At 44.7% G+C, this 23,382-nt stretch overlaps 1 protein-coding gene across 2 annotated transcripts in view; it reads left to right on the forward strand.

Moving 5' to 3' along the window:
* The window catches only part of SLC15A2 (solute carrier family 15 member 2), a 60,386-nt gene that overhangs the window by 35,606 nt on the left and 1,398 nt on the right, over positions 1-23,382 (forward strand). For both annotated transcript variants that reach the window (XM_024104802.3, XM_005279798.5), the window contains 9 exons: positions 524-612; positions 3,060-3,141; positions 5,901-6,026; positions 8,196-8,360; positions 11,942-11,988; positions 14,907-15,017; positions 16,502-16,595; positions 21,128-21,274; positions 23,039-23,143. In XM_024104802.3, coding sequence (XP_023960570.1) covers positions 524-612; positions 3,060-3,141; positions 5,901-6,026; positions 8,196-8,360; positions 11,942-11,988; positions 14,907-15,017; positions 16,502-16,595; positions 21,128-21,274; positions 23,039-23,143 — 966 coding nt within the window. The remainder of the gene's footprint in view (positions 1-523; positions 613-3,059; positions 3,142-5,900; positions 6,027-8,195; positions 8,361-11,941; positions 11,989-14,906; positions 15,018-16,501; positions 16,596-21,127; positions 21,275-23,038; positions 23,144-23,382) is intronic.

Genomic DNA, 23,382 nt, shown 5'->3' on the forward strand with positions numbered 1-23,382 from the left:
TCCATTGCTATTTGGCAGCACGCACACAGATGTCCCAGCAGAAAAGCTGCTCCCATGAGACTTCTGAGCAGACTGGAAACAGTCTGTGTTGGAAATCTCACAAAAAGAGTCTGTTCTCATGAGATTTTTAACCCTATAATGAAGACCCAAGATTTGAGCATCATTGTTAATTAAACATCTCAGTTATTGAGTTGATTCCCTAATCAGAGCTCTGAGCCTTTGGAAATTCTCCCATCTCTGTTATTAATGCATTTCTTTGTGCACTTTAAAAATGTAGTGCCTCAGTTTCCCCATTGGTAATACTGGGCTCATAACACTTATTCGCCTTCTAGGGGTGTTGTAAGGATGAATATATTCATGTCTGTGAACCTTAAATGGAGGAAGCTTTGGAAGTGCAAAGTATGATTATATTTTTGAGTGTTTATTTGCGTCATTCCTATAATGGAATTATTTCTGCTTTATGAGTTTAATTACTGTAAATCGCTTTGTATTGCCTAATCTCTCCCATCCATTGGTGCTGCAGTTCTTGAACCCACTCCTGATTCTGATCTTCATCCCAATTTTTGACTTTGGCATCTACCCCCTGATCAACATGTGCAGATTTAATTTCACGTAAGTATTTGGGGCAGTGCATACTGCCAAATTTTTATTCCTTTGCAGCTTCCTTCTTCCCCCCCCCCCCCGAAAAATAAGTTTATACGAGATTGGGTGGACAAGACACCTGAGCTTCCATTCATTCCGCAACCTATTCTTGCTTCTAACTTAGCCTTCTGTCCTGCATTTGTCAACATCACCAAGCTAACACATAGTCCATGGACGTTACAGAGGGAAAAGAGCAATTAGGTCAGCTCTTCCAGTTCTGCACCAGGGGGTTGTTCCCTACTGAGGGTGCAGAATTGTTCCAAACTGAGCATTCAGTAGGGCTTTGTCTAGTCCAATGTAACTGTCTCATGTAACAGGGATTCCCCGAGCCTTGGAGGAGTGTCCTAGGCGCTAGCAGATCTCGTTGATGGTGGATTTTCCCCAGCAGTCAATCTCATCACTCCCTTTCTTAATTTCATCCCACAGCTCCTCATTGCACGCTCTTGCACTACTCTAAATAATTGACCTCCTGTTTTAGGGCCTGATTGAGGCTTTCCCCACTTTGGCCCCTCCGGGGAGGAAGGGAGCTAAACTCATTAGCAGTCCTTGTTCTCAGGAGTCTTCCATTGACTTCGGTGGCCCTTGGATCAGGCCCTCAGAGAGCAAGTTGCTTGTGTGAGCAGAGCTGGCAAGGTGCAATGAGAACAAGAAGCTGTGCCCTCTTCCAGAGTGGTGTCATGGCCACACTCCCCCATGCGCGCCTCAGAGAAGGAAGCATTTTACTCTCCTGAGACATGGTGTCCTGTGGAGCGCACACTGGAGCAGCACTTCTCCACCCTGCCTCAAAGGGCCTTACGCTGGCAGAGCTGACTGGACATCTAGCCACATTATAACCAGTTCTTCGTCCATTCCACTCATGAGCCCTAAATTCACATGCAGATTAAAAGTTCTGCCACACAGCAGGGACCAGAGAAAGCTCCATACTCCAGACCAGGGGTAGGCAACCTATGGCACGCGTGCCGAAGGCGGCACGCAAGCTGCTTTTCAGTGACACTCACACTGCCCGGGTCCTGGCTACCAGACCGGGGGCTCTGCATTTTAATTTAGTTTTAAATAAAGCTTCTTAAACATTTTAAAAACCTTATTTCCTTTACATATAACCATAGTTTAGTATCAGAGGGGTAGCCATAGACGTCTGATGAAGTGGGCATTCACCCACGAAAGCTTATGCTCCAATACTTCTGTTAGTCTTAAAGGTGCCACAGGACCCTCTGTAACAATAGTTTCGTTATATATTATAGACTTATAGAAAGAGACCTTCTAAAAACGTTAAAATGTATGACTGGCACACGAATCCTTAAATTAGACTGAATAAACAAAGACTCGGCACACCACTTCTGAAAGGTTGCCGACCCCTGCTCCAGACCCTGCTCCATCTTAGTATTATACTGTATCTAAAAAGAATCCTCTAAAAATAATTCTGAATTAAACTCAGTCTCTTTCCCTCTCCAAGACACGGGTGCTGACACACCAACGCCCTGTCTTACACTTCCATCTGCGAGCGCGATGCAGGGTCCCCAGAGGAGTCCACAAGGCTGCAGGGGTCTGGATTGCTAGATCCTAATGCAGGATCAGGGCCAAAATGGGGTCATTTATTACAACAGCATAAAGAGTCAACAAGAGTTTTTTGTTACACTTAACTGAGAGACGGGCTCAAACTTGAAAATTTGGCTTTATAGCTGGAGTTCCAGCAGCCCAACATTCAGAAAATTTGGGTCTGGGGCCATTTGCATTATTTGGATATGGATCCACATTTGGATTTTGAACAGCCTAAGCATCCAGAGTTGTTTTGGTTTGGGTCTAGCGCTAATTTAAATATTCAGCCTGGACCTACTTCAGATCTCACTTTAACTGGTTCCACATCAGTATCACTCCTGTGACTCCAGGGGTGTTACTCTTGGTTTACACCAAGTACAGTAAGCCCGGTCTGAATTTGACTCTAAATGTATTTGCATGAGAAGTAACAGCACAGATGATGTAGCTGGTTGGAAGTTTTGATGATGTGAACTATATTTTTGTTCTTGAAGTCTGCAGCTAAATAGCCTGCTACCTTTTTTGTCTTTCCCCAAAAGGACTTGAAGATAGATCATTTGTGGTGCTTCTTCCAACATTACAAGTTAACATAATGCCAGAATCTATTCCCACTAGAAGAGCTCGGAACAAGATAATATGAAACTTGCAAGCAAAGAGCTTTTTTCATGGCATATCAATTTTAATTGGCCTCAGTGCTGGTCTTGTACTGTATAATAGAATAGTTTGAAGTTAAACGATTGTCAATTTCAACAGCACATCATCCACAGTGCCACCTGTTTGGACAGTTTAATATATGCCTTTGGAATATCTTTGACTCTGAGGGATGGTATTACACATTTTACATTACACTTTTATTAAGGAAATCTCTCCCATTCACTCTGCAGGCCTATTAGAAAAATGGCAACAGGTATGATCCTTGCAGGTCTGGCGTTTGCAGCTGCAGCCATTGTAGACGTCAAAATAAATGTAAGTACAGAGCAGTTGCACATGTGGAGATACACACAAATCCACATAGATACATAGCCTCCATTGGGCTATTTTATTAATGTCTATTGGACAATACTCCTTGTAATTATTGTACAGCTTGATCTCCTTCATTAACATATGCTTTACCGTTAAACACACTGTTACTTTTAATAATACTTATCACCTTGTCTGCTTCTCTCACCTCCTAATCTTTGCCATTCTGATGTGCCAATCATCTGTATCAGTTTATAGCATATAGTGCTTTCTATTGTCAATGTGCTTTACAAACATCTAATTAACACTAGTGGCTAATTCCAAATAGGTAGTGTATCCTATCTTCTGTCTAATGTTTTATCTTGCCTGTGTTTAAGTAGGGATGGTTTTGTTCCTTTCCATGTGATTACATTAGGATTAGATTTGTTTGCATGGATAATGCTTTCAATAATAATGGGTTTGAGTGTACTCAGACGTATTTAGTTACAGTCATTTGTAATTGACATGGTTGTCCTATTTTCTGGGTGTTTTCTAATCGCTTGCAATTTCTGTATGTCTGTTATACATGTTACTACTATTTGTTGTTTCTAGGCTGAGCATGGCAGGTATTTTGCAGACATAGGTTGATCTTTTCCTTTTAAAAAATGAATAAGGAATTAATTTTTAAAACTTCCACTGAGACTGATAAAAGACCCAATCCATCAAGATATATTTGACACAGAGTAATCCCTAACTTGCTATGGCCCATAGAGTTGGGCTTTTATTTACTGCTGCTCTCATGAAGTCATTAGCAAACCATACAGAATGGGAAGAGACTGTCTAGGAAGGAGTACGGCAGAAAGGGATCTAGGGGTTATAGTGGACCACAAGCTACATATGAGTCAACAGTGTGATGCTGTTGCAAAAAAAGCAAACATGATTCTGGGATGTATTAACAGGTGTGTTGTGAGCAAGACACGAGAAGTCATTCTTCCGCTCTACTCTGCTCTGGTTAGGCCTCAGCTGGAGTATTGTGTCCAGTTCTGGGCACCGCATTTCAAGAAAGATGTGGAGAAATTGGAGAGGGTCCAGAGAAGAGCAACAAGAATGATTAAAGGTCTTGAGAACATGACCTATGAAGGAAGGCTGAAAGAATTGGGTTTGTTTAGTTTGGAAAAGAGAAGACTGAGAGGGGACATGATAGCAGTTTTCAGGTATCTAAAAGGGTGTCATATGGAGGAGGGAGAAAACTTGTTCACCTTAGCCTCTAAGGATAGAACAAGAAGCAATGGGCTTAAACTGCAACAAGGGAGGTCTAAGTTGGACATTAGGAAAAAGTTCCTAACTGTCAGGGTGGTTAAACACTGGAATAAATTGCCTAGGGAGGTTGTGTACTCGGCTAGCTTGATTATCACTTCAAAAGTTTTTTTTTTTTCTCTTAATTAATTGGCCTCTCAGAGGTGGTAAGACAACTCCCACCTGTTTATGCTCTCTGTATGTGTGTATATATATCTCCTCAATATATGTTCCATTCTATATGCATCCGAAGAAGTGGGCTGTAGTCCACGAAAGCTTATGCTCTAATAAATGTGTTAGTCTCTAAGGTGCCACAAGTCCTCCTGTTCTTCTTTTTAGGGAGGTTGTGGAATCTCCATCTCTGGAGATATTTAAGAGTAGGTTAGATAAATGTCTATCAGGGATGGTCTAGACAGTATTTGGTCCTGCCATGCGGGCAGGGGACTGGACTTGATGACCTCTCGAGGTCCCTTCCAGTCCTAGAATCTATGAATCTATGAACCAGTCACTGAAATCAGATTTTGTGGGTTCATTTCTCCTCCCCATTCTGTACTTCTTTGCCAGGCAAAACTCTGTCACTGAAATCAATGAGAGTTCTGTCTGAACATTGGTCCCAGGGTGTGGTTATTTCCCAATGAGGCATTGCACCCTTGTGTAGAAAACAGACCCCATAAGAGCTTTTGCCATTAAAATCTCTATCAAAGATACCTGATTTATAACATCAGACAAAAAAATCAGAACCAACCAGGCATTACGGCAGCCTTTGCAGTCACTAAAAGTAGGGTGGGCTGGTTAAAAACAGACTGTTCTGATTTGCGTTAGGTGTGCAAATAATGCAAGATGCTTCTGAAAAGCTCTTTCTAGCAAATTATTTCCAATAAGGATTTAAGTACATGTATGTTTGTTTGTTTCTGTCTCTGTGTCAATAGAGAAAGACATATATAAATAGCTCTTTGATATGGTGGTATTGTATATGTAATCTAGAAATATCTCATAGAGACACAGTGCTCAGCATGCCTGAGTCTGCTCCCATTTGAAGTCAATGGGAGTTATACTTGTTGACGTCAATGGGAACAAAGTTAGATTGTTGCTGGGTGTATTCAAAAACCCTACCTATGGACATCACTATAATTCTATCGTTATCTAACATGATAATACACTATCCAATTAAACCTCTGCACTTGGGAAATGTACAATGTGAAAATCAGGTTGGCTCCAACTATCCAGGAAAAGTATCCCAGCTACACATCATCTCTCGTGTATTTGATGGGGGTGGGTGTGACGACCACCTTTCTGAAGAATGGTAGATTAGGCAGTGAGGTTCCTACCAAGTAAGCTCTTCCTAAATCAGAGTTACGATCAGCTGTCTCACAGTGCAGCACCCGACAGCACCCTTGCTGCAGAGAGGCAGAATATTACAGCTATGAGCTGAGTGGTATTAAGCAGCTATAATAAAGGGTAAAACTAGCACATCATTTTGTTTTAATCAGGAAACCACTATGCCCTCGCCTGTTCCAAAACAAAGTTTCATTCAGGTTCTGAATTTGGCAAATGACGATATTCATGTGAAAATCCAAGGCCAAGACTTATTTCAGCAACCCATTGGGGCTTTTCAGGTAAGAATATATTTTGGGATTAAGAGTCCATTGAAACCCAGGGCCGGCTCTGGCTTTTTTGCCACCCCAAGCAAAAAAAAAAAAAAAATCGGGGCAGCCAGAACGGCAAAGCAAAAGCAAAAAAAAAAAAAACCTGTGGCGCGGCCGGATCGGCAAAGCAGGAAAAAAAAAACCCCTGAACCGCGGCCGGAGCCAGGGTACAGGAGGACTCCCTGCACTGCAGACACTCCAGGGCTTCAGTGGGGTGCTTGTCATGCGGCCCCAACCACTGCGCCGCCTGCCAGGAGGGCTCTGCGCCGCTCCGGTCAGCGGGGAGGGAAGGACGCGGGCTGCCCTGCCGGGCTTGCTACAGACCTGGCACCAGCTGGGGCAGACGGAGCGCGCAGCCCGCTCCCAGCAGGGCGCTCCCCTCCTCCGCGCCACCGCCCCCTGCAGGGCGGCTGGATCGGCGAACAAAATAAAACAAAACAAACAAACAAAAAACAAAAAAAGCGGCCATGCAACCCTAGGATTGGTCGGAATGCCGCCCCGTAGAATCTGCCGCCCCATGCACGAGCTTGCTCGGCTGGTGCCTGGAGCCGGCCCTGTTGAAACCAAAGAGATTCTTTCCAGTGTCGTCCATGGCCTTAGATGAAGCCCTTAGACAGTGGCAGTAGGAGTGTAATGGCACCTCAAATAATGTATGCAGCAAATATTAGCCCAAATTTGTATTCTCCTGAATTGAATACATCCCACGTAGACTTCCTAATTCACAGAAAGCTCAGGTGTCATCTCAGCAGGCTCCCATTTGAAAGAGGAAGCATCCACACTCCCATATGTTTAGAGACTCAGAAAGCTGTTACCTTGCACTTCCTGAGCCAGCCCTGCCTGGGAAGAGGGCACGGAGCCGCCCGCCTTCTGGAGACACAGCACTGTGTCTTTGGTGGCAAAATTTAAACAGAGCTTTTTGAGTTGCATTTAAGCAGAAGATGAACAGATGGCTAATTGCATTCACCTATAACTAGGAATAAAGGATAATTGTCCCAGGATGAACATGTGCAGGAGGGGAAAAAAAAAACCCACATTCAGTCTGCATCTCTCATTGCTTAGACGTAAATCAAATGTCACTGCTGGGATTTGGATTTTGGATTTTAAATGTATTTACCTGGAAAGAATAAAAGAAAAGAAGGGGCGGGGGTTTACTTAAACTTGAACCTGGCAGCTTAGTTCTCTCTCCTTTCAAGATCCCAAGTACATTGGGTGCAGCCTTGTTAGGTGTTCAGCATGTTAACGCATCGGCCACCAACTATCCATAATCTTCTTATGTAGCTATAGAGCAGGGGTCGGCAACCTTTCAGAAGTGGTGTGCCGAGTCTTCGTTTATTCACTCTAATTTAAGGATCTGTGTGCCAGTAATACATTTTAACATTTTTAGAAGGTCTCTTTCTATAAGTCTATAATATATAACTAAACTATTGTTACAGAGGGTCCTGTGGCACCTTTAAGACTAACAGAAGTATTGGAGCATAAGCTTTCGTGGGTGAATGCCCACTTCATCAGACGTCTGATGAAGTGGGCATTCACCCACAAAAGCTTATGCTCCAATACTTCTGTTAGTCTTAAAGGTGCCACAGGACCCTCTGTTGCTTTTTACAGATTCAGACTAACACGGCTACCCCTCTGATACTAAACTATTGTTGTATGTAAAGTAAATAAGGTTGTTAAAATGTTTAAGAAGCTTTATTTAAAATTAAATTAAAATGCAGAGCCCCCGGTCTGGTAGCCAGGACCCGGGCAGTGTGAGTGCCACTGAAAATCAGCTTGCGTGCCGCCTTCGGCACGCGTGCCATAGGTTGCCTACCCCTGCTACAGAGTTTGTTGAGTGGCACAACAAGCCCAGGGGAAGATCTGTCCTGCAGTAGCAGCAAGCACAGAGAGAATGCCCTGAGCAGTGGGTAGTATTAAACCTGGAGGAGTCGCTCTGAGCTCTGGGTAGACTAGCATCAAGCACATAGGTCAACATAGGCCATTTACCAAGAAGGCTGGGATGCTTTCAGCTAACCTTAATCCCCCACTCCCTATTAATCTGTCTCTACAACTTTCCTGGAAGTCAGAATGGGAGTTTCCCAGGAAGAACTTGATCTTTTCTCTTATGAAGAAAATATGTAACAGCCTGTTTTCTTTTTGCAGGACCCAGCTGAGTATTCAAAATTAATGCTGAATGGAGCACAACAAAACCTTGGCTTTGAGCTGCAGTCCCAAGGATCAGTGTCCACATTTTACCACACCGTGCAGGAAAAGTCAGTATACAGCTTAATTGTCTACAAGTCAGAGGGAAACCTATCAAGCCACTTAGTAAGTGAAGACTGAAGTGTAAATACAGTATTAATTCAATGGCTGAGATGATACAGTGGGGTAATGGGTTCATTAATTCATTCGCTCAGTTGCAAAGTCTGTCTGGTTGCTCTCAGATGCTGTAAACTTGACTTTGCAGTTAGCAGCATTGAATCTGTGCTCAGTTCTGCTGGTGATTAACGAACTAGCAGATTTTATGGCATCAGTGTTGCTGGGCCCTGTTTAAACTGGTGAATGCTGCAGCAAGAGAGCAGAATAGTGCCTGCCAGGCAGCAGGGCCGCAGAAGATAGGGAAGCTGAGCGTCGGAGCTTCAATACAGCAATGGTGTTAAAAAGAGACTCTGGGGCCAGGCATAGAATGAAAACATCAGTGGAATGTTTGTAGGTTTAGTCTACTAAAAACACACAGAAGGCCCATTTGTTTTACTGAACAGAACAAATGATTACGCTAGCTTCTCTCTACGCCAGCTTGATGTGCAGTTTCGGGAATTGCTGCAATGGCCTTGGAGATGTATATTGGACACTATGGGCCAGATTCTGATCACCTACATGAAGCCAAAGAAACTCCATTGAAGTGAATGGAGGTACTCCAAATTTGACCAAGGGGTAAATGTGATCAGAATCTGACCTCCTGTTGAAACACGCTTCCTCCTGGGATTCCTCAACCTTGTCATTCTGTGTTGCCAGCCCCATGCATTCGAATGCTCAAAATCACAAGATTGGCTGAAAAATCAGGAGATTTTAAAAAACAATCAATTTGCATCTGAAGTTCATTTTCTTGGTCTTTCTGGGTTTTGGAGTCTTTGGGCTGCATTCGGGTCCCGTTCTCAAGCTTTTCTCCACAATTGTGAGCACTAGAAACTCGCTTTAAAAAACCCCCCAAAACCTGCAACTCTCATGAGATTTCTTGATTCCAGAAGCTGGGGCTTTAAGAAAAAACATCAGATACCCAAGGCTCATGATAAAATCACAAGAGTTGGCAGCACGAAACTCTTGTCATCTTCTCCCTTAAAAGAATAAAGCAGTACTATGTTGGCTTGCGGGCATGTGCTCGGAAGAGCTTCGAGAGCAGCTCTGAACGTGCCAGGATTCAGTGCTCCTCAGCATCGCTTGTAAATTTTAGGGCCAGCTTGGCACCTTTGCTGCAAGCCCTAAACTGCGCCTTGAATCACAGAATCATAGAATCATAGAATATCAGGGTTGGAAGGGACCTCAAGAGGTCATCTACTCCAACCCTCTGCTCAAAGCAGGACCAATTCCCAACTAAATCATCCCAGCCAGGGCTTTGTCAAGCTGGGCCTTAAAAACCTCCAAGGAAGGGGACTCCACCACCTCCCTAGGTAACGCATTCCAGTGCTTCACCACCCTCCTAGTGAAATAGTGTTTCCTAATATCCAACCTGGACCTCCCCCACCGCAACTTGAGACCATTGCTCCTTGTTCTGTCATCTGCCACCACTGAGAACAGCCGAGCTCCATCCTCTTTGGAATCCCCCTTCAGGTAGTTGAAGGCTGCTATCAAATCCCCCCTCATTCTTCTCTTCTGGAGACTAAACAATCCCAGTTCCCTCAGCCTCTCCTCATAAGTCATGTGCTCCAGCCCCCTAATCATTTTTGTTGCCCTCCGCTGGACTCTTTCCAATTTTTCCACATCCTTCTTGTAGTGTGGGGGCCAAAACTGGACACAGTACTCCAGATGAGGCCTCACCAATGTCGATGAGGCCTGGAGTTATCCGGGACAGCCACAAATTCAAGAGAAACATGGGAGGAACCAGGCAAGGCTGACTGTGAGATTGAGCTCATCACCTAGGCAGCGTCAGCTGACAGGGCTGCTATGCAGCCTCAGTTGGAATTTATACCTGCCCCAGACCCCAGTGGCAGGACATGGGGGGCAGGGTTTGCACTCAGAGAGAGTCACCCGTCCATCCGGTTCACCTGCCTAGGAATACAGGAGGGGCAGGTGGAAATTTCACGCTTCAGAGCTGTATCTGACCCTTATTTGTCTAAAGCCTGGGGTCCAAATGATACTCTCGTTTACACTGCAGGCAATGGGCCAGCTTTCTCCCTGGCTACATTGTATGCTGTCAGTGGAACTGCACTGCTGGCACCAAGAGCAGGACATATCTCACCGTCGTGAGGGACTGCTGGGTTTGCCCATCGCTGACACGGGTCTGTGGGGCTTTCCTCAGGCGAGCCAGCCTGGAGAAGCTTTCTGTGATGTTCTCCCATCTTTGGAGCCCCTGAACTGTAGATAAAGAAATTAACAGCTCTAGGGTGCATTGATTACAATAGTAATTTAACTGGCCTGCCCCACTAAAAGGCGACGTTATTTCCCATGTACCCACCATTTAAATAAATGCCGTTGTTATTTATTATACATGTGTTTACTGTCCATTATGACTGTTTATCATGTATAGAGCAGCAGACAGCACCAAAAACATGATAGGCATTTTATAGGCATGTCAGAAGACAAGGTCCTTGCCCTGAGAAACTCAGTCTAATCTAGAGAAAGAAGTGTGTGTGGTGGCGGGGAATGTAAAACGTTTGCACTACGTTGAGATAGACCCATATTCTGATCACCTTGTGCACGGTATGGGCCACATCCTTGCCTGGTGTAAATTGGCATAGCTCCATTGACTTCAATGGCCGCAGAACATCAATGGAGCTACGCTGGCTGAGGATCTGTCCCTATGATTTTATTACCCCTTTGGGTAGGGACCATGTTTTCCTATGTCTTTCCCAGCCCTGAACACAGTTGGCCTTCCTCAAATAAAAAGAGAGAATATAATTCATCTTAGAATTGCTGCTACGCTTCTCAGCTCCAGGGTGTATTTGCGTACCCTCCACGTGTCCCCTTTGGGGGTCCTAACAAGGAGCTGCGTAGAGTGATCATAAAATGATGATTAAATGAAGAGTCACAACAATGATTTGAGGGCTGGAGAAAATGCCTTCTAGTGAGAGACTTAACAAGCTCAACCTGTTCAGCGTATCCAAATGAAGATGAAGAGGGGCTGGATTACAGTGTCTAAGCACTTTCACAGGGAGAAAACCCTGGATACGAATGGGCTCTTTCATCTAGTGAAGAAAGGCATAACAAGAATCAATGGCAAGAAGTTAAAGCTGAACAAATCTGAATTAGAAATAAGGCACAGACTTTTAACAGTGGGAAGAAACTACCAAAGGAAGTGGTGGGTTCTCCATCTCTTGATATCTTCAGACCAAGACCGGATGCCTTTCTGGAAGATATGCTTGTGTCAAACATAAGTTATTGGGCTCAATACCGGGGTAATCGGGTGAAATTCTATGGCCTGCATTACTCAGCAGGTCAGACTAGCTGATCTAATGGTCCCCTCTAGCCTTAAAATCTATGAACCCTGCCCCCATTGGAGACAATGGGAATTTGGCCATTGACTTCAGTGGTGTCAGGATTTCATCCCTAGGGCCTGAATCAAAACCTATTGCAGATTCCCATTGACTTCAGTGGGCTTTCCATCAGGTTCCTAATTCCCCTGATTTCTACATTTTCCCCTGCACCTCGTTTGAAAGGCCACCATAGTAATTGTTTATTTGATTTATTTCTAGATTGCAGACATGGAAACAAAACCAGCCAAGGGGCTGACGGCTGTCAGGTGGGAATTGCTTTGGGGTTGATTGTATGGTGCTGTCTAATGGGGTTTGGAGATAATGGAACTTGGATGCCCTTCTCAGCCAGAGTTTGAATCCAATCAATATTCCTGAGTGAAAGGAGGCTTCAGGTGTCAGCCGCTTTGGCTCAGTCCCTGGTGAGCTGTAAAATTCCCATCACACTTGCCAGGCAGAATCCGGTATTACTAGCAGTCACCTCCTAAGAAGTTCAGAATTGAGATGGCAAAAAAAAAACAAAAAAAAAACAAGAAAACAACTGCTTTCTTGTCACTTTGAAGGAGGACACTATAGCCCTCTATTGCACCTGACCTGACAGCACCAGGAGCAAGCAGGCTGGAAAACTGCACCAGCTAACTGGGCCTGTCAATGCTGCTCTGGAAAATGCCCAACCCACGATGATCATTCATCCCAACCCACCTCAGACCTGATTCTCCCCTCTCCTTCACCTTGTGCAGTAGTTGACCCTTGCGGGCCTCTGTCTACAGCTACCAAACCAGAATTCTCCTTTCCAAGCGATGGCAGGGTTTGACCTCCATGTTGCTCAGGTGTAAAGGATTATACAAGGTGTCAGGCAGCAGAGAATCAGGCCCCCCAGGGATGGATTCAGTGCCAGCACCACTGCCGGGATGGCACTGAGGTGAATGGGAGGCCGTCTGCACTTCCCCTACTCAGTTTTTCCCCCGGCACATGGTTGACCTAACTTGCACCCTTGGTGGAGTTGTACAGAAGTGCGGTGTCCCGGTTCAGGGTATTTCTTCTCAGTGGTACAACTAGGGCACCCACACTCCGCTTCCAGATCCCCAGCTGTTGCCTCTCTTGTGTGGAGACATGCCTCTCTCCCTTCTGACCGGCGTATGCCCAGGCCAGACAGTTGCCCTAGGATACCTGCTTGTTTTCTCTTCAGAGATGGATAGCAGCATAATTGCTACTGATATGTCACCACACAGCTCTTTCTAAGCCAGCCTTTGTTCCTAAGGTGAAAGCAGTACAGAGGAAACATATTAAAAACCGTGAAAGAACCTCCACGCAGGCTAATAAGCTTCCCAGAGTTCATCCCAACTCTCATGTGGGTTCTGGCAAGTGCAGTCTTTTCATACCTCGCCTGAGGGGCATCCTTGTGGTTACAAGTTCATCAGAGCTTCAGATCAGAACAAGCACACGATCTTATGAGGCCCTAGTAGGTCAAGTCCTCCCAATCCTCTCTTAAGGACTGGGGCCCACCAAGGACCAGGGGTCCTGGTCATGTGCTGGATCAGGAAGAAGGCTCAGTCTATCTAAACCCTGGTTGGTCTCTGGAGAATCCAGTTTGAACGAGTATGTGCATTTGTCCCCAGGGGGGTGACATCAAAGAGTTGATAACGGAGAAAGTTCATTAGCCTCCCCTCTCCCTACTATAGCAGGTACATACAATGTCACAACAACACATACACAATGGCATTTTTAATACTGCGTACCCCAAAGGTGTTAACCCTAATTCAATAAGGTTTAACTTAAATCCATAAGATTTGTTCAGTACATTACAGGATACTGACAATCTGTCACATGCTGATCTGCCCCGGCTGCACCCCCTTTCCTCCCGCTTCCTTCCTCCCATCTCCAGAACGCCCAGCCCCAGGCCTGCCCTGGCCTGCCCCTCGTGCCCAGGCTGCTACAGAAGCAGCACCAAGTACTGTAAAAGAGGGTACTGATTTCAAACTCCGCAGTGCAAGTCCCTATTGGAAGGAAGGTATGAAGAAGAACCTCTCTGCTGAAGGCATACGTTACTCATGGCCAGATAGCTTCGTGCACAGCCCCAGTAGAGTGTATCATTCATTGCCTTGTGGGTTAGCTGAATCTAGTAGCACTTTCATAATCACGGTCAGTAGTGATTGAACATCCCAGGGAGACATGCTTAGTAGAGCTGATCAAGAAGTTTTTTATTTTCCTGGGGAAAATTCTGACAAAGTGAAAAAGGTTTTCAGTTTTCATTGAGTTTTTTTCTTCAAAATTTTTGAAAACATTTGGTTTTGTTGTTTTTTGGCAAATAAGACAGTTTAATTTTTTTTTTCCAGTTTTTGGCAACTGAAAAATTTCAACTGTTTGGGCAAACATTTTTGCTTTTACTGAGACTTTTCTCCTGACCACCTAAATTTTTTCAGTTTTTGGCAACTGAAACAACATAGTTTTTTCAATGAACAATCCAAAATATTGTGTCGAAAAAGACATTTCTATAGACACTTCCATGTAGATGAAAAAGCCATTTTTTGTTTAAAAAAAATTATAACCAGCTCCAATACTTAGGCCTGATCTGCACTTAAATGTTTTGCTGAAATAGCCATGTCTGTTAGGAGCGTGAAAAAAAATCACACCCCTGACCAACATCAAAATGCAAGGAAAAACACTAGTGTAAACACAGTCATACTGGCAAAAAAGTCCTTTTGCTGGTATAACTTATTTCACTCGGAACTGGTATAAACTATCCCAGCAAATGCACTGCCAGTATGAACTGCATGTCGACTTGCCAGTACAGCTACGCTGGTAAACCCTTTCTAGTGCAGGTAAGGCCTAGTTTCCTTGGAAGAGGTCAAATCTCCTCTTGGAGCGGCCCTGCCGGTCAGTGCATGAAAGTGTCTCAGCAGAGATTGCCTGCAAGTTCTAACAGCCAGTTCATAGGGGAGAAAGGGGGTGCAGTGGCAGTCAACTCTGGGGGAAATAAGGGGTTAAATTATATGAGGGTGGGAACCAGTAATCATAGAATGAATAGGTGGGCAACAGCCCAGGCTTAAATGTTGGTATCTGGCAGGCCATAACAATTAAAAGGTAAAAAGTGCATTAGGAGAGATTGAGTGTCTCATGTAAAATATCTGGTGCTGTATTTCTCTGGATTGATATGACACCATAATAAAATATGGCTTCCTTGCAGGTTCATTAATGCTTTGGACCAAGATGTCAACGTCACCATTGGCAGAGAGCAGATCATCAGTATTAATAAGAACTACAGTGTTTCAGATTACACAACGTTAGAGAGGGGAAAGTAAGATTCCTTAACTCGGCTAAAGCCTACATCTGAAGTTCATTCCTCCCTCTGGCTAGGTGGAGCTTCTCTCAGGCTGATACGAAGGTCCTTTAGCACCATCTCCCAGTTTGCTCACTACATTTGTAAAAGCAGTCACGTCAGCCAAGTGGAGAGCAGAACAAGAGTCTTGTCCCATTCGGATAGACTTGGAGGGAAGCAGTGTTGTTACTCCACGGGGTGTCCAGCAGATCAAGGTCCTTTTGTATGATCTGTAGTCAGATGAATTCAGCATCCGGTCAATGCCAAGACTAGCTCTTTCTCCAAGGCTGTTACTGCTTGGGATAGATGATTAGGATACAGTGCGGGGTGGAGGGGGAATTCTGAAATCCATAATCTGGACTTCCATTACCCAAGTAAAGATGTAGCAGTTTGACCCAGTATCTTACTTTAGCTATTGTAAGGGCCAAGTCAAGCAAACCCCTTGGAATGTGTCAAAAATACAGTGTGTGACTTTCTTCCACTTGCCCCAAATTCTTATTCCATGTCGTCTGGGAAATGTAGGGGGAGAGAATGGGCAAGGCGTCCAGAACTGGTGTGTGATTTGCTGGAGGTAGGGGAATTGTAGGGATGGTTATCTGTTAAACAGAAGGACAGGAGAGCCTTGCACATTGCCCCTGCCAGAGCGATGATAACAAGCGTGATTCTCTGTGGGGCTCAAGCTATAATCAGCACTGAGATCTTGGCACCATAGCCATTCGTATTTTGCACCAGGAAGTGCTGGAGCGTGGGTGGGAGAAGCCACGCTGGTATTTCAGCCTGTCTCTGCTGGGCTTGAGGTTTGGCAGCACTGTCTGAACTGAATACGCTGGTATTTCTAAGGTGCCCATCATTCTAACACCTGTTAGGTCCAAAAAAAGTTTGCACAACTTCCCCCTTCCTATGCACTCCTGCCCAAGAACTTTATTGCTGAGATTCAGCTGCCATTCTGGTAACTATGTCCAGCCTCTATGCATCTGAATGGAAATCTCACTTGTCCACAGCAAGAAGAACACATCTGAAGGCAAGTCCTGTTCTTCTGAAAGCAAATGGTTAACTAGATTGTGGAGGTGGAGAGCTCATTTTCTTAAGAGAGCTGAAGACTCTATGGGCCCTTCTGAAGTGTCTGGTCCACAAACCTTGAAGGAGCGGGATTTAATTTTGAAAAAAAATAAATCTAGGGAATTAGGAGATCAGTGCCAGATGGAAGCAGAAATCATTTTAAAAATGCCAGGAATTTAATGTACCATAAGCTGAATTTACCAATACCCACAAAGTAGTCCTAAAAGGAAGGGAACTCAAAGCAATAGGAAAAACTCTAGAGCAGCCCATGGAGATTTATATGACTACAGCTGTAGGCTATTCAATCCCCCTAGTCCACTTCAGGAGTATTTTTAATGGCTGTGTTCTGTGCTCTTTGTCTATGAAACTAACCAGGAAATACTGTACTTTGTCCTTGTATCAAGATACAGTGTACAATGCAAAACTGAAGCTAAGGAAGTCACCCTGGACCTAGGCCTGCTTGACTTTGGAGCATCATACACCATTGTTATAACTAACGTAAGTTACTCTTTTATTTTAACATGTTGTTTCCATGCTGCATTCAGCCCGTATCTGTCACTGCTCTTGCGCTTCCACCGGCAACTGTTAACTATTCCTTTGCCCTGGTAGGAATGGAGGAGTAGCCATTTAAAGGCATGAATTACATGTGGGTCAATGGGCGTTTAAGGAAGATTTTTGATACCCACCCATGTGAATTAATGCAGCCTGCAGCCATCCCACCACAAGCTGTCATTCTGTCAGATAAGGGGTAAGGCCTGGCCAGTACATTGGATGGGAACCCTCCCAGGAAAACCATGTGATCCATGAATTGCTCTTGGCAATTCCACTAAGCAACATTGTTTGCACTGAGTTAATACTGTACTAGGGGGCGCTGTGCTGCTGGAAACACCATCTTTTGGATGAGGCATTCTGGTCTTGTCTACATGTGGTCACTGAAATACTTTCCTAACGGAAACCCCTTGCCCGCATCACTTTGCAGAAACATTCTACCATGTCCCCAGACCTAACCTATCAATTTTTAGGCCAATACAACATGTCTTGTGGATTTTAGATGGGGTCAGGGACGGGTGCAAAACGGTGAGTAAGGTTGGAAAGACCTTTCTCTGTCCTTCCAGTCCTCAGCTGGGGTCTGTGTAGTAAATTTGGGCTGTAACCAAGGAAAGCCTTTATTCTTAGCTGGTTTAGCGTAATGGAAAGGAAGTGTTCATGAATAAAACACCCCTTGCTGGGGTTTGAGCACCTTCTGAGCTATGCAGACCCTTTTGACTGATTGCCCCTGCTCAGATCTTCTGTTCTGTTCTGGTTGGCAAAGGCTAAGTATATAAATGTGATCAGATCAGTTACTATTTAAGCCTTTCCAGCGCACAGCCATACAGATAAACCAGGTCTGACAGGACACACTGCTCAGCTGTCCTCTCTGTCTCTGACCACAACCTTGTGATTCGGATAGCAAAGTGCCGTTAGCTACTCCCTGGTAATAAAGTCTCCCTATTGGGTAATTAATAGGCTCTGTCCATGTCTGGAAAGGCCAATGATCTAAAGAAAAAACTGCAACCACAAAATAACTAGCCGCTGCTAGAATAGGGCGTAGAATCCTAGGGGGAATAGCCATACGCTGCCATCTTTATGAACAGGGATTTATGTAGCTAACCCATAAATGCTATCAGGAGTCACACTCACCCAGTCCTTGAGAATATACTCTTAAGTCTGTCTCTGAACTCCGAGCATTCCAAACTTTATGCATTAATCTTTGATATGCCAAGTGCCTCCTATCTGCATTTGCCACAATAAATAACAGCATCATTTGCATGGTATCTTTTTGCTCAGATAACTTTTACAATTTTGGTTACCTTAACAACCTCACTCCGGTTCTACAAATCAGCAAATGGATCTTGGCCTATTTGTTTATCCTCTGCGAAGGGATGTTTTTCTTATCTCTGCAACTCATGTTATCAGTAGTGTGATTAAGTAAAAGTCGTTTTATAGTGTAAATAATCACGTTGGAATGAGCTGAATCAGATATATGCATAATGCTGCCCTCTACTGGATGGAATCAGGACTGCTCAGCTTCAGCTATGTATCATGGGCCCTGACAGCTAAAGGTGTTTTCCGTTCATTTTAAATGGTAGAGGTCTGTGCTTTGGAGGCACGAGAATTTGGATTCTATCCCTATTGTCAGTGCTATGCAGAAGAGTAACATCTGTGTAGTCCTAAGTGGACATAGATTCATTATGATATATTGGGCCAGATCATCAGCCGTGTAAACGGGTGCAGCTGCATTGACTTGAAGGGAGCGACACTGGTTAGCACTAGCTCAGGCCCAGCCCATTATTTTTAGGGTAGATGTTGCTCTTCCGAGACTGAGGATACTGAACTTAAATTAGCTGTACTGGGCAGGGGCACCCCCCACTCCGGTGGAGAGGAGACTCATGAGCTCTTCTGGGCTTGTTCAGCGCTAATGAGGTGCACCTGTAAGGATAGCTCTGCCTGCAGGGGGGGGGGAGTTTAAAAAGGGAACACCTGCCACAGGAAGGGGGTGCTGAACAGTCCGAGACTACTGACCACGGAGAGAGATCAGCCAAGAGGGACACAGGTGCTGGTCTCACCGTCCCTGGAACTGCGTGGACCAGCTGTAGAGCAGAATGCCTCAAGAGGAGGGGCTGGAGGTAGATTTTTAATTAAAGGCAATAGACCTGCTGAAAGCCCAAGCCCAAAGGGCTGACTTGTGAAAGACTGCCACCTGTGCCTTCCTTTCCTTTCATCTGGATTCCCATCTCATAAGGAAAAGAGAACATAAGAATGGCCCTACTGGGTCAGACCAAAGGTCTGTATAGCCCAGTATCCTGTCCTCTGACAGTGGCCAGTGCCAGGTGCCCCAGAGGGAATGAACAGAACAGGTAATCATCAAGTGATCCTTCCCCTGAGAAAAGGTCCTTGTTGTTGTTGTTTTGTTTGTTTTGCTTAGAGAACCCCTTGTATTCTATGAATGGAGATAGAGGGAACATAAACAACTTGAAGTAGGGGTTGGTGGGAACTCAGGGGAGCCCTTAACCCCCCCCCCCCCCCACACACACACACACTTTTATTTTTAAAATGTGCATTTGGGGGCTTTCTTATTTGGCAAGAGATTGCACCCCTTTGCACACAAAGACCAATTGTTTCCATGTATTCCCACAAATCTATAGCACAGAAGAACAGAAATCAACGTGGCTATTTTTTGTTTACTTCCTATTTTTGCCCTCCATCAGTAAGGGGCCACTAACACAAAACCCATGCGCTATAAACAAAGACATTTCTTGACCTACGTTATTAAGACCACCCCTTAAAAGACTAAAAATGCAAGAGTTTCCCAAACCCTTTGCTTGTTTTTCCTTTTTCCTTCCTTCCTTTTTTTTTTTTTTTTTTTTTTTTGGCAGCATTTATTTCAGCTTGGACATTGAAAATCAAGGATGTTCATTTCACTTTTGTTTCTCCCCACAGTGATTGGCCAATATTGTACCAATGCATAAAAATAACGAACTTGCCCCAAGAGTTTCAGCAGCTCTTCAAGTAGATGGGTATTGAGGGAAGCCACAGGCGTCTGGAGAGATGGCAAGTCATGACCTAACCAATTGCAGGGCCGCCCAGAGGATTCAGGGGGCCTGGGGCAAAGCAATTTTTTCCACTAAAAAAGTTGCAATACTATAGAATACTATATTCTCGTGGGGGGCCCTGTAGGGTCCGGGGCCTGGTGCAAATTGCCCCACTTGCTCCCCTCTCTAGGCAGCCCTGACCAATTGGGACAAAGCCTGGCATTCTCACTCAGTTTCTTCAAAAGGGAGTTTAGCTTGAGTAATGACCAAGTGGAGGCTTTGGAATCTGGACCTATTGTTTGCTCCTTCCTATCAGAGTGAGGGAATGAATAACACCTTGCAGCAGTACCAGGTTGGACAATGGATTCAGCGCATGGTTGTGCTCATGGTATACGAGGCCCTCAAGAATTGTTGTCCAAGGTACTTGAATGATCATCACTCATACGCTGTCCTTTCTGGACTGTCCACATTCATCTCTATTGCTCTATCCCCAAGCGGACAGGGATGGGGCAGGGCATGCTCAGTTCAGGGGCTCTATCTATCTAACTCTGTCCCTGACCACAGTCCTGCTGTGGCTGTCTCTTAAGGCTCTGTGCAAGGCCTTCCCATCTGACTGAGGTCATCTTTGACCTTCCTGACCTCTCCATTTTACCATCTCTTCCCCTCTGGGCAAATTTGTTTTTTTTCTGTAGCCTGAGTGGCCATTTCTCTCCAGGCCCAGCTCAGTTCTAATTATTACTATGAATTGTACAGCACCCAAATCACCTGTGGTGGGTGCTATATAAATAAATTAACTACATGCCATGTATGGCATGTTAGCCCGGTTGAACTGTAAGATGTAAATCGCTAGGGACACTGTCTCCATCTGGCTTTCATCAATCTCCAGTTATTTTAAGGGGTTAGTGACATTTCTTTAGGGTCTAGTGAGCACAGAAAGTCTTCTCCCCACTTTTAGCCTTCTAAAATACACTCTCTCAATTTGCCTCCCTTTAGGGTGATTAAGTGCATCTTCTGTTCTACATAATATCCTTCCTGAAAGCAGAGTTTGCTGTTGACTTTAAGTCAGTGTAGCCCAGAGTTTTCTCGGCTACCACTCAAATCTTTCTCTCTCTGAATCGGAGCAGATTTTACTGCAATCTAGGAAAATAAAATAAAAGCATTGTAAATGAATTTACAATAAACCATATGGGTCCGCCTGGCAGAGGTTTAGAACAATAATCCTCTCTTGGATCTGTGCAGCGGATTGTGATTCCAGTATCTTGCACTCCTGACTTGCCCAGAATTTTGCTAGTAGAGAGGAAGAGCACAGTTCAGATCCACCTAGTGAATTCAAGGGCAGGATTTTGCTTCAATCTTTAAAGGAAAACCTGTTTTTGGTAAATTCTGCATGGAAGCCAATGTAATATAGATCTCACACTTCAACAGCTAATCAACGTGACTTTTTATTTTCCCACTTAGACTTCTGCAAACACTATTGGAGCATGGAAGACAGAAGATATCATGGCCAACGATGTCCATATTGCTTGGCAATTGCCACAGTACCTGTTAATATCAGCCGGGGAAGTGATGTTCTCCATTACGGGGCTAGCATTCTCTTATTCTCAGGTATTGTACTTGGGATTGATGGCTTGTAGTTTAGAATCCATTAGTCTTGACTCTTTTTTCTTCTTCTTCTATTCCTGCCTCTGCCACTGACTTGTAACATGGCCTTGGGCATGACACTTAGTGGTAACATCGCTGTGCTTCCGTTTAAAATGGGGATAGCGATGTGTCTATCTCACAGAAGGGGTGTGAAGCTAAATTCAGTCAAGCGTTGAAAGTGCCTTGACTGAAAGAAGGATGCTTTAGGAGGGCAAAATATTACTGGGTTGCAGTTATAAGAAATTGGGATTGTGAGGCAGACTTGAGGAAATGGTTAACGTAGATGGTCCAAATTCTGCTCTAAACTATACTCAGGCAACCTCCCGTCAAGTCAGGACTGAAACAACAAGCAGAATTTCGGTCAGTTGCTTTTTAAGGGGAAGGACCCAAATGCCATAGCATCAGTTTCCCCCAAGATGATTTTCTTCTTCTCATTTCTGATTAATATTTTATAGAGACAGCAGCCAAAATGTAACATGAATGACTCCTTTCACTGCTGGTGCAAGCTGGTGCAGCTCTGCTGACTCCAATGGACACCAGCAGATAATTTGACCTGTTATCTAGAGGTCAAATGAGCCTTTGCTGCTACTTGTATGTAAGCCCATTGCATTTACAGCTGTGCACGCCCCCTGCCGTTATTGGGGTTACACAGGTGTAATGGGAGGAAAATTTGGGCTCTAAAAGCTTACTATTTAACTCGTTCCTGTCTTTTCAGTTGGATTCTCACTAGAGAAATGGGGGTGGTCCTTGGATGTAGAAATAGTGGAATACTGAGGAGGAATAAGAAGATATACTTACATAGCCTCTGTGTACAGCATTGGAGTCCAGGTTTAGTGTCCCCACATTAAAAAGGATGTTGTAAATTTTAAGAGGGTTCAAGAAAGAGCTACAAGAAAACTTGCCTTGCAATGAGAGACTAAAGGAGCTCAGAGAAGCTTAGTGAAGAGAAGACAAGAGGCGACTTGAGCATGGTCAATAGGTGCTTATATGGAGAGAAGGTATCTGCTACAAGAGGGCTAATCTAGCAGACAGAGGCATAACAAGGTCCATTCATCTGGATGTTGAAGTTAGACAAAGTTATACTGGGAATAATATGGCACACATTTTTAACCATGAAGATCATTAACCATTGGGACAGTTTACGAAGGGATGTGGTAAATTCTCCACCAGTTGGGAGACTTTCAGTCATGACTGGGTCTCTTTCGGCTCTGATTCAACCACAAGGTATTGGGCTAGAGCAGTTGAATGGATTGGGTTGAATTCTATGGCCAGCCTGTGCTATGCAGGGGGTCAGACTAGATGATCATTTCTGGCCTTAAAATGTCTGAATCTATGGGGCATGCAGCAGTGGGGCTAGTGGGTGCACAGGTCTGTCCCAGACATATTTGCTTTATCCCGACACACCCCATCCTGGACCAACTCTACACACATCCTGGAAAGCCCCTGTGCTCGTGACCCAGGCGCTGTGTTAGACCAGAGGTGTGCTCTGCTTGGAGGAATGAGGGAAAATTAAGTGTGCAGCCCCTTGGTAACCACCTTGCACCCATGGGCCTGGCAGAAAGTGGCCATGGTAGAGAAGAAGATTCCTCCCACCTCAATCCTGTTTCTCTCTGTAGAGCACCCACCCCTCCACACACCTGTAACCCAGGAAATAACAGGGAAGGAAAGCAGCTGAACACAAAAAACAAGGAAAACCCACTTATCAGGCCTCTGCGTTGTTATTTTCAGGCTCCTGTCAGCATGAAATCAGTGCTCCAGGCAGGCTGGCTGCTCACCGTGGCCTTTGGAAATGTCATTGTGCTCATCGTTGCCCAAGCAGCGCCGCTGGAGCAGGTATGGCTTTGAATATTACTGACCACATTAGAACCGGGGTCAGGACATTGGCAGAATCCCAAGATCGGCTCTCTGCTAGCACAGCATTTGGTAGATTTAGGGCCCGATTATTTTCTTTCCAAGCACTCAGCAGCCTCATTGGCCGCAGCGGGAGCAAGGGGTTCTCTGTACCCCCACAAATCAGGCGGTTCAAATCAGAGACGGGCTGAGGCTGCCCTGTTATTTAATTGTTCAGTAGC

This window comes from Chrysemys picta, chromosome 11 (assembly GCF_011386835.1).
Source record: "Chrysemys picta bellii isolate R12L10 chromosome 11, ASM1138683v2, whole genome shotgun sequence".
In the NCBI taxonomy this organism is placed as follows: Eukaryota; Metazoa; Chordata; order Testudines; family Emydidae; genus Chrysemys; species Chrysemys picta.